This window comes from Pezoporus wallicus, unplaced genomic scaffold (genome assembly GCF_028554395.1).
Source record: "Pezoporus wallicus isolate ANWC-B61680 ecotype Strahan unplaced genomic scaffold, APGP_CSIRO_Pwel_v1 contig_2543, whole genome shotgun sequence".
NCBI lineage: Eukaryota > Metazoa > Chordata > Aves > Psittaciformes > Psittacidae > Pezoporus > Pezoporus wallicus.
The window spans coordinates 2,831,880-2,847,988 of record NW_026638172.1 but is presented as its reverse complement, the minus strand read 5'-3'; the positions used below and the strand labels follow the sequence as shown (position 1 = coordinate 2,847,988).

Sequence of the window (16,109 nt, the reverse complement as noted above, 5' to 3'; positions counted from 1 at the left end):
GCCACTGAGTAGAGCCTTGCTCCATCCTCGTGACACTCCCCCTTTTTATATTTATATACACTAATAAGGTCACCCCTCAGTCTCCTCTTCTCTAAACTATAGAGACCCAGCTCCCTCAGTCTTTCCTCTTAAGGGAGATGCTCCACTCCCTTAATCATCTTAGTTGCCCTGCGCTGGACTCTCTCCAGCAGCTCCCTGTCCTTCTTGAACTGAGGGGCCCAGAACTGGGCACAATATTCCAGATGTGGTCTGGATTTGTGTGCATAGAAAAGTTGCCACAATTAGGGAATTGATCTCTTATCCACTGAACTTCACAAAAGTACCTAAAAATTAGTTACCTTTCATTACTAATTGGAGAAAGATACTTTAATGAAGATTGATCTCTCCTGAAAGATCTAGTATAGTTGTCTTATGTTTCCTAGAACCATAGAGTGGCTTTAGTTGGAAAGGAGCTTAAAGATCATCTAGCTCCAGCCCCTCTGCCACGGGACACTTTCCACTAGACCAAGTTGCTCAAAGCCCCCTCCAACCTGTCCTTGAACACTGCCAGGGATGAGGAATCCACAACTTCTCTGGACAACCCCTTCCAGTGTCTCACCACCCTCACAGTAAAGAATTTCTTACCAAAATCTAATCTAAATCTACCCTCTTTCATCTTAAACCATTCCCCCTTGTCCTGTCACTACATGACCTTGCAAAAATCTCTCTCCAGATTTTTTGCAGGCCCTCTTTAGGCACTGGAAACTGCTCCAGGGTCTCCCAGAGCTTTCTCTTCTCCAGGCTGAACAAGTCCAACCCCCTCAGGCTGTCTTCACAGGAGAGGTGCTCCAGCCCTCTGAGCATCTTCATGGCCTCCTTTGGACTTGCTCTGACAGATCCGTGTTCTTATGTTGAGGGCCCCAAAGCAGAATGCAGCACTGCAGGTCGGGTCTCACCAGAGCAGAGCAGAGGGGGAGAATCACCTCCCTCCACCTATGCACACTCCATTTGATGCAGCCCAGGATGTCAGGCACCTCACCAGGTTTTCCTAAAGCAAGAAAATACTTTGGAAAAAAGTAGACAAAATAATAGAATTAAACCCACTCTCTCCATCCCTTAAGACACACTTTCTCTGTGTGGTTGGTTTTTCATTTGGGTTTGTTTGTGGTGGGGTTTTTGTTGTTGTTGTTATTGTTTAAGTGAAGGCTGAACATTACGGACAAAGGTTTAGATGTTTTCAAAAGAGAGTTTATGCCTTTGGAAAGGACACCTTCTGATACCTGAATATGAATAAGAGGTCTGTGGGAAAAGGCTTTGATTTCCATTTCAGAAAGGTGATTCTTCCTAAAGCTCCAAGATATTACTTAGAAGATATTCAAATGATAGCATCCTGTTAGCTGGCAGACTCCAAGCTCCTAAACTTGATAAAAAAGAAACTTTTTGGTAACAAAATTTCTGAATCTATATGTGTATGTGTGACAAACTGAGCAAAGGTGGCAAGAGCTAGATCTGAAAATGAAGGCTCACCTGCAAAGTGTAACTGATTTTCTGAGAATGGAATAGTTCCTCAGTAAACTGATCATCTACCGTAGGACTTATTTGCTGGTAGAATGGCTGATACAGTGGATGCTCTGTAAATAACAAGCTAGTGCTTTTGATGGATGGATAAAATGATCAAAAAGGTCTCCTATCTGTTCTCTTTAATGTCAGGCAGCTACTGTAATTATGAAAAATTTCCTGTATATGCATACATCCAATCTGTTTTATTGCTCTGTTCTGCAATGGCTGGTATTTGAACTTAAAATGCTCATGCAAAATGCAATTTATCCTTTTTTTTTTTTTTTCCCTTTCAGGTGGAAAGCAATCAGAAGCTCAAGTAAGGCAAAACCAGCAAATGATGCTCATGCAATCCAAATACCAGCAAAAGGTCAGGAAGAATAAATTTGTTTATTATAAGAACTCAAAACCCCTTGCTTTTCATGAAGTGTTTCATATGGCTATAAAATGAACTCACAGCTGCTTTACAAAAGAAAGCCATGAAACCTGAAGGAAGCAGCGGAAAACTAGAAACAAATGTTCTGCACCAAAGAAAATGAGAAATCTGTCTATAAATATGTAGCAAGCAGTATCACAGATCATATGTAAAGTGATAACCCATGCGGTTGTAAAAGCTACTTATATGCCTCCCTGTATCATCTGGCACGCTGCCTACACTTCAACTAATTGATCAATATACCACCCCATCCAGTGCTTATATAGAGGTGTTGTTCCTATTATAAAAGGTTTAAATGCTATTAAGTTATCAATCAACTGTGTGATTCCTTGCATAAATACCCATTTATCAGTCCTAGATTTCTCAGCCATCTTAAAGCTGATACTGGAGTAGCTGGTGCATGGCCTGCTTTATTCAGTGTCTCATCATAAGAAAAAATTCTGGAAACTTTCCTCAAACACACTTTAGATTTGAAAGACATGCATTGCAGGAGCGAAGTCAAGTCACCTTATGTGTTCTTTGTATGCATATGTATGTAAAATTATTTTCTATGTTTATGTCAATGCAGCACAAGAGAAGAGAATATATAAAAGCAAAAAAGGAAGCTGAAGAAACTGAAATCCTGAAAAAGAAAGCATTGCAGAGAGAAAAGGTGAGTATGGTTGCTGCAGAGTTAGAGCTATAAAACAAAGGACATGTCTTGATACTTGATTTAGCTGAACTACACGGAACAGGCAAATTAAATTGTAGCCCTGGACTGCATCAAGGAGTTAGGAAATTCAGTTCTCCTTTGACTAAAGGATGCTTTACTTGGTGTTCTTTGGGGCTTGAGCATTCCTCTGGCTCTTCAGAAACTCCAGTATCTCAATCGCACCCATCCTGTAGAGTTAGCAGAAAGAGAGTACACTAGGGTCAGGGGAACACAGGTCACACACTGTTGTGCATACAGATTATATAGTTCACTTTGGCATGAGCTTTCTCTGTAAAATCAGATTGTGGCAGATCACACAAAGACCTCATAGAAATCCATAGCTGCCTGCTGTACACATGGGAAAAATACAAGAAAATATAGCCTGTCCTAGTGGAAAAGGAATCCAAATCGTGAAGAGGTCAGTGTAGTCTATCTGCATTGTGCTGAGCTCGCCCTGAAATTCAAATGCCACTCCAGCCCCTCTGGGGCTTGCACACCCAGGTGTATTGCTAATATGTAAGGTCACTTTCCTTCTAATATTCACCATACATTGACACCAATGGTAGCTCACTTTCAAATACTATGTTTGATTTTGTGTTTCTTTGTTTTTTTTTTTCCCTAGTTATTCTCACAGAGGATCTTACACTGTGTGTTGCATAAACCTTTGCAAAAGTTAACTCATGTCTCCTTGCTGGCAACCAAGTAACAATCTCTTGAGATTGTAATGTAGAACTTAAATAAAAAAAGAAAAGAGGAGGAGCATGATACTGATGTATGTAGTAATGATAACAGAAAGGGAGATTTCAGGTTTGCAGGTTTTGTCTTCACAACAGTAAAAATGATCTTCTGTGCAGAAGAGTTAATTTAAAAACTCATCACTGCTGGATGGCTTACGATGGCACCCACAAACAAAAATAGCACTAATTGCCTCTAGGTAAGGGTTAGTCTGTTCCCAGTCTTTCAGTGCTTAGCATTGCTCTTTGAGCAATAAATATTTGCCCATACCCAATAGCTCACAGGGGCAATAAATACTGTCATGTGAAAATCTCATAAACAGTTACCAGCTCATGTATAGCTCCAGAAGCAATGATGATAGCAATTGTAGAAAGGGGATTAATTATACTTTATTTACCTATTAAATATATTGTTTCCCCATGGGCTTTTGATACAAAAGATGTTGCAAGACTGCTATGATTTGAATTTACACCTAAAAAATATATTGATGTATCAGTTTTCTTTTCATGCTCTTTAAATTTTTTTCCCTTCACTCCCACAGAATATAAAATCTTTATAGATGTTGTAGATAGTAAAACTGTAGCTATCAGTTTCTTATAAAGCAGAATGCTACGTCATGGCAAAACATCTTTGCCAAACAGACGGTTTAATTTGAATAAGCAAACATATACCCACAAAGCAAACAAACAAAACAGAGGAGCATGAAAGGGAACTCTTAATTTGAACTCCTTTATTTGGTGTGTCTTCCACAACAGTGATTGAGCTGATGATGATTTCTGTTTGGAAGATATTTTATATATAAAAAATGTAGCTCTGTGTGTAAGGAAAGCATGCTGAAAAGCTTCTTTTTAGTGTCAATTTGGCTGCCTCACCCTGCCTGCAGATGAAAGGCTCTCAAGAGCAGAGTATGACAGGGAAGGGATCCTAAAGAACTGGTACTGTACAAGCAACATTAGGCCCTGGTTAGTGCAGGAGAACTTTATTTTTGAAGTGATAGATCTGTAGACAATTGCACCTGTGGGAACTCAGTGGAGAGCATGCCTTTCTACAAATGCACAAGCTTCCTTTTCTTGCTGGCAAGTCCTTTTGCTGAAGGTTATTACTCATGGTCTGGTGTGAGGCTTCCCTGCCTGTGGTAGGGGTTTGGAACTAGATGATCTTGAGGTCCTTTCCAGCCCTAACCATTCTATGATCCTATGATTCTATGATTCAATAAAACCCAAATCATCAGACAGTCTGAAAGAAGATAATGGCTAGCCAGTTTTATCAGCAGGGCCTCTGAAACTTTCACAGCTGGAAAGCTGCTTTGCCATCAGATGTGAATGCTGAAGACCTATGGACAAATGTGCAATGACTAGAATGGGTGCTGGTGCCCAACTCAGTTCTTCCTTGATTATAAAGATGATGTACTGTAAGCCAGTGCTGCTTATAAACACAGGATCTGTTTATGTTACTGCTTTAATGCTGGTTTTGCAGAGAAAAGCTGTATCCACTCTACCATTACCTTTGTGACCAAGAGAAAACTGAGTGCCTGCCAAAGCCGTACCCAAATGTGGAAGGTCTGCCTTACCATCTGTGCAAGTCCACCTGCTTGTCTCTGCCATATTTTCATTAACCATGAGGTTTGGTGCTGGACTGCCAATGATCTTGGCATCTACCTTGTCCTTCTCCAGCTCCCATAGAGTAGGGTGGACCCTTCCCCCTCATTCTGTGAGGTCCCCCCACAGGCCCAGTTTGTGTGAATTGGCACTCAGGTGTCTGTGTGGAGCAGTGAATGGGATTTGGGATCCCCTGCACTCCACGTCACGGAGCTTCTCCTGGGACTGCTTTGATTTGTTCATGGGATAACTCTGGGCTGCATGAGTTTGGATATTATTGTAAGCTAGTGATCTTTCAGTGCTCACTGAAATAATTTTGGAAAGACTTTGTAACACTAGCAGGGAAGTCCGTACTTCTGTGTTTGTCCCTAATGCCGAGATGTGTGTCTGTTCTGAAGAAAGTGTGGGAGTACATGGGAAGTAGCACTGTTATTAGTTACCCATTCGTACCTTAGATACCTTTTGTGTAGCCCTTCACATCACAGATTTTGATCAGACCCAATCACACTTTCTTTGTGTCTTTAGACTGGATGTTAGGAAAAATTTCTTCACCAAAAGGTTGCTCAAGCATTGGAACAGGCTGCCCAGGGAAGTGATGGAGTCACCGTCCCTGGAAGTGTTCAAAACCCATGTAGATGAGGCCCCCAGTGACATGGTTTAGTCGTGGAATTGACAGTCCGGGAGTAATGGTTGGACTTGATGGTCTTAAAGCTCTTTTCCAACATAGTTGATTCTGTGATTCTGTGATTTTGGGTGGAAGGATTGTCAAAGTTCCCAGAAAAATAAACAAGTGGGTGATATTTGGCTTCTTGGTTTTTAAGCTTTCTGCATTTGTGCTTTACAGAAAATAGCATAAGTTAGTACACTGGATATTTGTTTCCTGCCATTCAATCTCTGTTCCTATTACCCTACTTTTAGTCTTTCCTTGTATAGTCTAAATCTTGATGAAATATTTAAAGATTCAAAAGATGTTAAAAGGCTTAGTGTAATTCTACTCTGTGCAAATTTCTTTTGCGCTTACATTACATAGTAACAGTCCTACCATCTTTAGATGGAAACTGTCCTATTTAGAATAAGCTGTAATTTCATTTTATTCTTTATCAGATCATGTGCTCTTTAATTTGACTGTGTTAATCAGCATGAAAGGCCTTTTTCGGGAATTTGTTAAAACCAGGCACTTTACAGACCTTCTGCTAATGCTTTTCAACATGGTTACCTTCAATATCACAGCTGTTCTGCTCTTGGCTTTGTTTTTGAAGGCTGTGCCAAATGTGGAGTACTTTGGCAATGTCTATTGATAGATTATCATTAGTTAGAGTCCCATTGTCTGTCCTAAGCAGGGGTCCCAGAGTAAACCTCCAGAGGAGAAAACAATCACACCAGCCACAAGTAAATAATTTCAATATGCTGGAGTTTTCTTCAGGCACCATTCTGAATAGCTGTAGGGTATTTCCTTTGTTTTTATCTACTGTGAGATGGCAGTGATATTGAAGAACTGTTCAAAGTTAACAATACTGTCGTGTTCTAGCTAGGAGCTAGACCACAGCATCTCTGGTGAACTTCGGGTTTGAACTTTCAGAAGCCTTGCAATATGATGGTGGATCCCACATCAAGTGTTGTTTTCAGAGGTGAAGGTATCAGCTTGCTATGTTGAGCCATGTTGGGGAAAAGCCTGGGAGCTATTACTGACGTCTGAGGGTAGCAACATCAATTTCGACAATAATAGATGCTGTCAGATTTCCTTTCTTCCTCTGTCCTTTTTTTCCTTGTAAATTGTTAAGTTGCACAGATGGGAAGGAGCCTTTTGCCTAAAAAATCATCTGTCTTCGAGTAGGAGCAAACAAGATGTTCGTTGAACACTGTCAAAATTTACCTATATTGTGGGGTGAAATCCCTTGCTTTAGTTTGATTTTTTTTAATTTCATCAGTACTACCACTGTCTCAGCATGACAAATGACTGAGCAATGGGACATCTTATTCAGAGATTCATCTTCCTCCTTTTGTTTATTTTCCTATTGCTTTTTTCTAAATAACAAGTCCTTTGCCTTCCAACAGTTTGTATTGTTGCACAGCACAGTGGCTCTTTTCCCATCAGCAGACATCTGACAGGATTTTTTTTTGCCTTAATTCAATACATGCCAAGGAGGAATTTGCACTTGTTTTGCAAATCTCTTCCAGACAGTCATTCTTTATCCAATTAAAAAATGCTCACCCTGAAATCACTGAAGGCAAAGTAATTAACTGCCAGTAGAACTGTAATTTTACTGAAATGTTATTGATTGCAGAACAAGAAGAAAATGATGGGGGTGGGGGTTATAGCCCAGTTCCTAACACCACTTTCCCTTTTACACAAGCACACACCCCATTTTACCTGGCCCTGCACAAAACCTCCACCCAGGTACAGTGTCCTGTCCCTGATATGGGGCTCTGATTAAACAGGCCATTCCCACTTACACCTCCCTTCTCTTCTCTGTAAGTCATTGTCTGAAATTTCCAGGGCACTTTCTTTAGAGCAATGCCTGGTTGCTGGGTTACCCAACAATTACTGTTTTTCATTCTCAGGGTGGGTGATGAGCAGTGACAGTCCAAGGTTGCAGTTTGCTCAATGTGCTACTCGTTGTGAGCTTTGGGTAGGAACTCCTGTTGGAGCATCCCCCCCCCCAGCTGCAGTGGGGGAGCTTCTGCTCAAAATACAGTAGGGCTGAAATCCCAGTTTGGCACTTCTGATTTGTGTTTTTAATACACTGAGCTGCTTTTGAGTGCTCTTCCCGCTGAACCTTGTGCTTTTGTATTTCAGACTGGTCTCTTGATTAGGAGCTGTTTGGTCATATCTGAATACTTTTAAATTTGAGATTGGGTCACTTCTGCACCCAACTGCTGCTATAGCTGTTTGGAAAAAAAACCAAACAAAAAAAACAAAAAAACAACCAAAACCATAATATTGAAATTCTTAAATTGAAATAATCAATGTTTGTTTCTGGCTTACTAAAATCTCAGTTACGTTTTCCTGGTTTTAATGCTATAGGCAGAGAGACTTGAAGTTAAGAAGAGGCAGCAAGAAATGCAAAGAAGAGAGATGTTCCTTGAAGATCAATATTAGTAAGTAAAATCTGAAATTTATTACCTAAAATTCTTCATCTGCTTGTCCTTCTGGTTTGGGTGGGGTTTGTATTTTATTTTATTTATTATTTGTTTGCTTTTTTCCAGTTTGGGGCTCAGGGAGGGTTTAGCTTCTGTTGCTGTTTTTTCACCTTTTGACTTGAAACTTTTGACTTTGGGGAACGAGGCAATGGGCACAAGCAAAACTACAGGAGGTTCCTCCTGAGCATCAGGAAACACTTTTTTATGATGAGGATGACTAAGCATGGGAAAAGGTTGCCCAGGGAGGTTGTGGAGTCTCTGTCCCTGAGGATATTGAAAAGTTCTGGACAACTGGTTCTAGGTGGCCCTGCTTGAGCCGGAGGTTGGATGACTTCCAGAGGTGCCTTCCAACTTCAATCACTGATTCTGTGAAATATTGCAAGCTTTGTCCATACCTTACTCTGAGAAATTTGGTTCAGTAGATTTCTCTTAGCTTCTCAAAACATACACTTTGAAATGAAAACTGTGAATTATAGAATGACTTTGTGCTTTCTTTCTCTAACTGAATCAATATATGATCATTCAAGACTAATTATTGAAATGGGATCTAAATTACCCATTTATTTTAGTGACTAGTAAAGAAATCCAACCCACATGAAAATAATGAAGACTTCCTATATGTAGCATGGTCCTACAGCTTAAATGTAAAGATCTGCTGTGAAGACCTACTTCCTAAGAATACCTCCTTAATGTCAGATTTAGATACAGTTTAACTTCTGGCATAATTAATTCCATTGGCAGTGAAATTCCTGCCCTGCCAGTTCACTCTACCCTATTTATTTAGTTTAGTCACCTTTACCTTTTTTTATCTTTGGCTCCTGAAATTGCTCAACTGTGTTCTTAGCATGATTGATTGCTCTTTCCTCCTCTGTGACCTTTAAAGGAGTCAATTTTGTCCCATGCTAGTAGCTCCAGTTCTTTCATCATTTGCCCAGACTGTTCTCTGATGTATAGACATTTTAGTGCTTTCTCACTGATCTCTGGCTTCCTTGACTTTTTCCTTTTATTTCTTCCCATTTGGCTTTAGGTACAGCTCTTTCATTAAATGCATTGCCAAAGTTTGCCTGTAGATACTGGTATTTTGCCTGCTGTTTGTCCTCTGTTTGTCCCAGTGTGGATTTCCCACACACCTGGATTCCTCAGGATTTTTGAAGACCCTGCACAGCTTTAGATCTCTGCCTGTTACTAGAGACCAGACACCTTCATGCTCTTTGAGCCTACCTCAATAATGAACTCATCAGATCTTTTCATTGCAGGGTCCTCAGTTATGGGACTTGCTTTTTCCTGAAGGGATTGTCAGTTTCCCATTTAAACTGATTTTTGTTTTAAATCTTATTCAGTTATGCACACAGACATATCTCTTGCTGTCCCTCACCTTCACTTGGTACATTTTTTTGCTTAGGGTGAAATGAATTCTGCTGATCAGCACTTTTTCGATTAAAAGTAGTCTTGGTTCTGCCAAAAGCAGGCCCAAACCATCTGAAACAACTTCTTGTGGACAGTCAGTTGGTCCCCAGGTGGTGCAGAAGCTTCCTGGACACTGAGAAGGAGGCTGCTTGACAGCTGTTTTGTCCCCTGATTTACGAATCAGTGAGTATTCAGTCTGTGTCATCTTAGGAAATCAAACTGACTGATGCAAATGAAGGTAAAGATGTATTGTTGAGCTCCTTTGCTCAAGATTATGTTCAACTATCAGAAGATTATGTGTACATATCATGTATTGAGCACACACCATGAGGGCCCTGCAGATACTGCACCTGGAGGCAGTGAGGTGAAAACCTACCTACAGTGAATACAATTTTGGTTAAGCAAAAACCTCCCATACCGTACAGTGACACTAGTGCCTTTCCTGATCTGAAGGATGGCTTCTGGTGGGCCCTGGAAGAGGAGTCTTTACCACTGGACATTGTTGAGATTGTATCGCAAAGAGACACTGGCTTTATAGAGCACAACATCCAGAAGTAATGGAAAGATACTGTGTGACATATCAGATCTTGTAAAGTAATTCCACTGAAGTGCTGACAGTTGTTCGACATGTTCACATAGAAGTGCTTGATATTTGAACTTGGCTAGGGATGTTAAGGATAGCAGGAAGGGATTCTATAGGTACGTAGTGAATAAAAAACAGACTAGGGAGAATGTAGGCCCCCTCTGGAAGCTCTCGGGAGAACTGACTACACAGGATTTGGAGAAGGCTGAGGTTCTGAATGACTTCTTTGCCTCGGTCTTCACTGACAAAGGCTCTGACCAAACCACCCAAGTCTTGGAAGGTAGATGCAGGGACTGTGAGAATGAAGACCCTGGGCCCACTGTAGGAGAGGAACTGGTTCGAGACCATCTTAAAAATCTGAACGTGCACAAGTCCATGGGTCCTGATGAAATCCATCTGCGGGTCCTGAAGGAGCTGGCAAATGAAGTTGCGAAGCCACTGACCATCATATTTGAGAAATCATGGCAGCCAGGTGAAGTTCCTGATGACTGGAAAAAGGGACCTAACTATTCTATGATTCTATTCTATGATTCTATTTAAAGATGTGATTTTGCCTACTATGCAAAAATGAGTAACTCATTACTTCCATCATTTAGGACCCTTATGTCTAGAGGCAAAGAGAACAAATATGAGGTTTTGCCCCTTTCCTTGCTGCCTCTGCTAGAGTATTTTGATCTCCTCCCATGCTTGCTAGGAGAGAGGTAAAGGAAGGTCATGCACTGCATATAAATCAGTGACCTCTGCAAAGTCATATCCTGTGGAGCCCTTTCAAAAGATAAGCTGCCTTGTTAGCTTGTCCTCTGTAAGCCTGTGCAGCTGCAACATCACAATTTTCCTGAGGAGATCAATGCCTACCAGCAGTCTCATTAGCTGGGAAACCTTTTAAAATTGATCACCACCTCCAGCTGTATCAGTCTCCACGGGGTACAGCCCAATCAGCACCTCTCCTTTATGAAATGCCACTTCTATTTGATAAGGAAAGGCAATTAAGATTCTCATGTCATTAACATACTCTGGCAATAAAGTATGATGCTGCCCAGGAGTTTGTTGTTCTGATTAAATTCCTATCACTATTAAAACCAAGAACATCTCACTGAAATCACCTTTCAAAGGGTGTAACATGAAGTAAGTAAATGCCAAAAGGGAAAATTATCTGCAATATTGTCCACTGTCTTCAGAATACAGTCACCTCCTATCTTTTGGGAGCTTTGTTAGCTTCTTTGTGTACAACTAGCCCTTGGAAGTCAGCTGTATCTGTTGTCACAGTTGCTTGGCTATGTGTTTATGTCTCGTGAGAATGAGGTCTAGGCATGCATACAGAAGGCTGTGGAAAATTCTGCAAGCCTCTCTCTTTTGGGATCAGCAGCTCCTCTAGCTCCTCTGACCCAGGTGGACTCAGACTCTCTTAGGTGACAAAGATTGACAAAATTTACAAGGTACCTCTTAAAGCAGCTGTGTATAAACAGCCTGAAGAGCACACAGGAACAGACTTTGGGGTGGGGGAACTGCTGTGTGACTGGTTTCTACTGACAGAGGAGAAGCACTTGAGAGATTTGTGTTATTATTGCTGTAGTTCTGCCAGATCTAGAAAATGAGTATTTGTCCCCTTTTCTACCGGAAACTGCTCACACATGAAATGGAGCCCTTGCTTCTGAGTAATGGTGTCTTACATGTATTTTACATTGATGGCCTGTGACAGAGACTGCATTTCTGTCAGAATGCATTAAAAGGTGATAAATGACTGTGTAATCCTTACTTTGCAATTGCTAATCCTGGTGAGGAAAGGACTAACTGTCCTCTTTTTAAGTGGGAGCAAAGAAGAGGTTAGGTGGCTGGCCCAGGACATTTTAGGACATCCCTCTTTAGATGGGAGACACAAATTGTCATTTAGACAGTAATGAGAGATGGCTAACTCATGCCTTACTTTTCTCTGTGGCTTGCTGTGCAGGCTGTGTGAATCTGTGCCTGAACTGCTCAAACCATGTGGTTTGAGCCCAGCTCTTTAGTAAGGTGCTTTTATTTAATTTGAATTTGACTTCCCAGTAACTGTAGTGTTTGAAGGGGTTTGCTGCTTTCCTAATAGCCATCTACCTATTTACATAATGAGAAAAGCAGTCTAGAACATAGGGTTACTTTTTAACAGTATACCATGGCTGTTATATCACTTCATCCTTCCCTTTGTTACGCATTCATGCCTCTGTTTTTGTGAAGGTTGTGCTTCTGTAAAAATTCCTGGCACTGCTGCACTCAGGTACATGTGTGCACTCAATATGTTCTGCTCAGAATCTGGAGCTGGAAACAGAACTTGCCAGAGTGCCTCTAAGCGCGTATTCTGAGCACAATGCAGAAGGTTCACCAAACCAAGCTGATATACAAGCGCCTGCCAAAGCAGTTTTCTCAAAAGTCATAAAATGCAAGAAAATAAAGCCTGAATCAGACCAGAATTTTTATTTTTTTTTATCTATTTTCACAGGATAAATACTGGTGTCCTTGCCAGTTTTCAGTCCCCTATGATGTGTGGTTCAAACAACAGGCTGGTAACAAATTTTCCCCACAGAAGTGCAAGTGGAAACCTGACCGGACTTTTAATATAGATTGATAGAGAGAATGAAAGAGGGCTTGCACAAAAAGGGTTTGCAGCCTTGAGAATCTTTTGTTTGCTTCTTTTCACCACAATGGTCTTCATTTTGTTCATTTGCTCCTTATTATTTTAAGCATTGTCAATTATTTAGCTAACAGGCAGAAAACTAGGCTTTTATAGACATCCAAAGGGACTCTCTTGAGTGTAATAATGAAGGCAGTTTATTGAATGCCTGTGAGGTTGCTTTCTAATTGTATGCATTATTCTGCCCATGCAAGCTGGCTGAAAATATCGAAGCAGATTGCACATGCAGATGGAGCACACAGAATGGAAGATCTATGCAACAGACTTACACAAAACTGCATTTTCCATAAAACTGAATTTATGCTTATTACTTCAGATAATAAATTAAACTTACGTCTAAAATAACATTGAAGAATACTGGATCAGTTGGTGGGAGGAAAGAATAGCCTAGCTGTATTATTTCACTCAGCCAGGGAAAAAAAAAAAGCAAGTTGGTTGACAGGAAAGGTTAGTTTTGGGTGTGGGTAAGAAGTGACAAAAATAATTCTGCTGAGAATTTTTTTTTAACCTATTTTTGTACTTTCTTGAAGCTTTATACCTGAAATGAACTAGTGCCACATTTTTTTGTTCTTATCCCCAAGAACAGGAACAAATGCTCAAGAACTCGCAGACAAGAAAGCCTACCAGCTAAAGACAGCACAGTTTTGATCTCTATAATTAGATATGTCCAAGTCCTCCTGACTATGCCTGTGCTTTACTCCCACTGAAGTCCATGAATGCTGCATTCAACTTGGTATGTGGCTATTGGAAGGATTTTTATTGGAAAGCAAGTGAACTAAATACCCAGAGGATGGCCTTTCTTCCCAGTGAAGGGCATTGCTGAAAAGCCATCAACATCATACAGGAATTTAATGGATTAATTATGTCATATTGTAATTTTTTACCTTATAGCTTCCAGCAAAAGATGAATCCCCCACTCACATGCACACAAAGAATGGACATTAGTTCACACTGGCAACTTTTCACATGGCTGATGTCTGTTTTTTAATTCTTATTGAAAACTGGACTCTGTCCTGCAGGCATAGATTCAAGTTAAGGTACAAGTAAACTAGAATCCATGTAGAGTTGAAGGCATGTTTCTTGCTGAAAGACGAAGATGTCTTTACAACCTTGCCCCTTGTCATGGCCCAGCTATGGAAAACAGGGCATTCGCTTGTAGCCTTCTAATTTATATAAAACTTGCAAACTTGTTGCTGTGATACATCTCAGCAAAGATGGGATATGATAGGAGGAATGTGTAACTGTATGCCATCAAAAATCATTGGTGTCCCCACTCAGGCTACTTGCAACTTTCTTAATGGCTTAATTTTGAAATACGTACCTTTTGTGGGATTATTTTTGCAAATAGTATTATGGACTCCCCAGCTTCATTTCCCACTTCAACAAATGATTTTCATTAGTGAAAATCCCAAGCATACCTCCCTCTGAAGTCTCTTTCTCCATTTCCCAAATCAGAATCTATGGGAAAACTGCATAAATGGATCACAATCTCATCAATCTTTGCATTGACTTCAGGAATTTCTTTTATTTTAACATTTGATTTTGTTAGGCAGAGGAGAACCAATGGCCCTACTACTAGCCAGGCTGGCTGTAGTACATAGCAAATGCCTGATCAGGATGTGTATGGCAATTCACGAGGCAGAACTCTTCCTGAGGAAGGAACAAGGGCATCAGTAAGAACACAGTAACCATGGAGCTTACTGAAATGAAGGGTAGCTTTTCTTTTGAGTAGGCTTTAGTAGTGTTAAGCAGCTGAGGTAAATTCCTGCAAAATTTGAGGAAGTTGTTATGTTTGGCCAATTGAATATGTTGAAGTGTGGAGAAGTGTAGATATGTTTGCTGGTGCTGCAGAAAGATGCGTCTTGAATGAAATTCAGTTTGGGTTTTTTTTCTTTTTTGTTTTTTTTTTTTTTTTGGGGGGGGGCAGGGGTGGGAGGTCTGCTATTGTTTCAAAGCCACCATGAAACTTCTGGGCAGATATGTGAAACTAACATTATGTATGCATTATGTGTGGTTCTTAGTTTTTCAGCTGAATTGGAAGAAAATTATGATGTATCACTTTAGTATTGCTTACTGACAATGAATTTGGAAGCTGATGTGTCTGTGTTATTCAGCACTAGATACTACTTCTATTGTTTTAGCAGCTACTCATGTTGTCTGAAACTGCTATAATGATTTACCTGACTTGGGATTCTTTATTTCTACTTATTATTATTGTTTCTGAATAGCTCTTATCATGCTTGCGGACATTCATTAGAGTAGAATTGCTGGAGATCCTGCAGCTTGAGAAAACAAGGAGCTGTCTTGTGTTCAGTATTAATAAGTGTGGCCATTATCTTTAAAAATTGTCAAGAGAAATAAATAGATTTATGATATATGCAACAGTACTGTGCTGCTTTTATTTTCAAAAGCACTGGCATAAAGGCCGGTATATTTTTCTGTATCCTGGCATTTCAATATCCATCAATTTAAGCAAAAGAATTAACTGCCACTTGTGTCATTGGGAAGGAATAATGAATATTACAAGAAGCCCTTTTAATTGATGCATTTTTAATGTTAGTCTGTAAAACAGCCTTAAACCCAAGAACTTTATGTGTAGGCAGAAAAAAATATTTTCTTTACATCTTTGTACTGAGAGGAATAAAATCTCAAATTGTATGCACTGCTTAGCAAGCAGTGTTGTGCAACTCTGGTGGAAGAAGATGCTGGAGCCTGAGCCCATGTCCTTATTCATGTCCCTAAGGATGAATCCACCCCTAAATTGGGGCAGTTGCATCCAAAGTGCCTGCTGGGAATTAATTGTGGTTGATCCTCATTCCTGAACAGCATCCAGGAGTTATTTGGGAAAGTGCTGTTTGAAATAGGTCAAAACTATTCCAGGAACTGTTACCACAATATAGATGGCTGAGTTTCCATGCTAAAAGCATTGCTGGGTGCTATTAAATGTATTAGTATGGGAGTAGCCTATTTTACTTAGCAGAGCAAAAGGCTTGTTCCCAATGGTGTGATGGGAAACAGGGCTACCAAGAAGACAAAAGACCATAAGATTGCTCCACCTTAACCAATATTTCTGAATGGCTCTCTTCCTGTCAGCCTGAAGCTTAAGTGTAATCAGAGCTCAGGTCAGCAGCCTGTTAGGATGCTGCCATCTTCTTTGTCTAAATTTTGGGTCTCCTTTTGCCTAGCTAGTTTTGAAGGGTATCAGGATTCTGCTGTTTTCAAATTAATTTCTCTAGCTCATGCTCTTCTTTCCTTAATATTAATCAGTTTAGAGGAACATATTTAATTAGCATCTTTGATTAGCCCTTGAAGTTTTA

At 40.2% G+C, this 16,109-nt stretch overlaps 1 protein-coding gene across 3 annotated transcripts in view; it reads left to right on the top strand.

Moving 5' to 3' along the window:
- The window catches only part of EPSTI1 (epithelial stromal interaction 1), a 52,398-nt gene that overhangs the window by 15,475 nt on the left and 20,814 nt on the right, over positions 1-16,109 (top strand). For all 3 annotated transcript variants that reach the window (XM_057409725.1, XM_057409726.1, XM_057409724.1), the window contains 3 exons: positions 1,833-1,906; positions 2,541-2,624; positions 8,022-8,095. In XM_057409725.1, the coding sequence (XP_057265708.1) occupies positions 1,833-1,906; positions 2,541-2,624; positions 8,022-8,095 (232 nt within the window). The remainder of the gene's footprint in view (positions 1-1,832; positions 1,907-2,540; positions 2,625-8,021; positions 8,096-16,109) is intronic.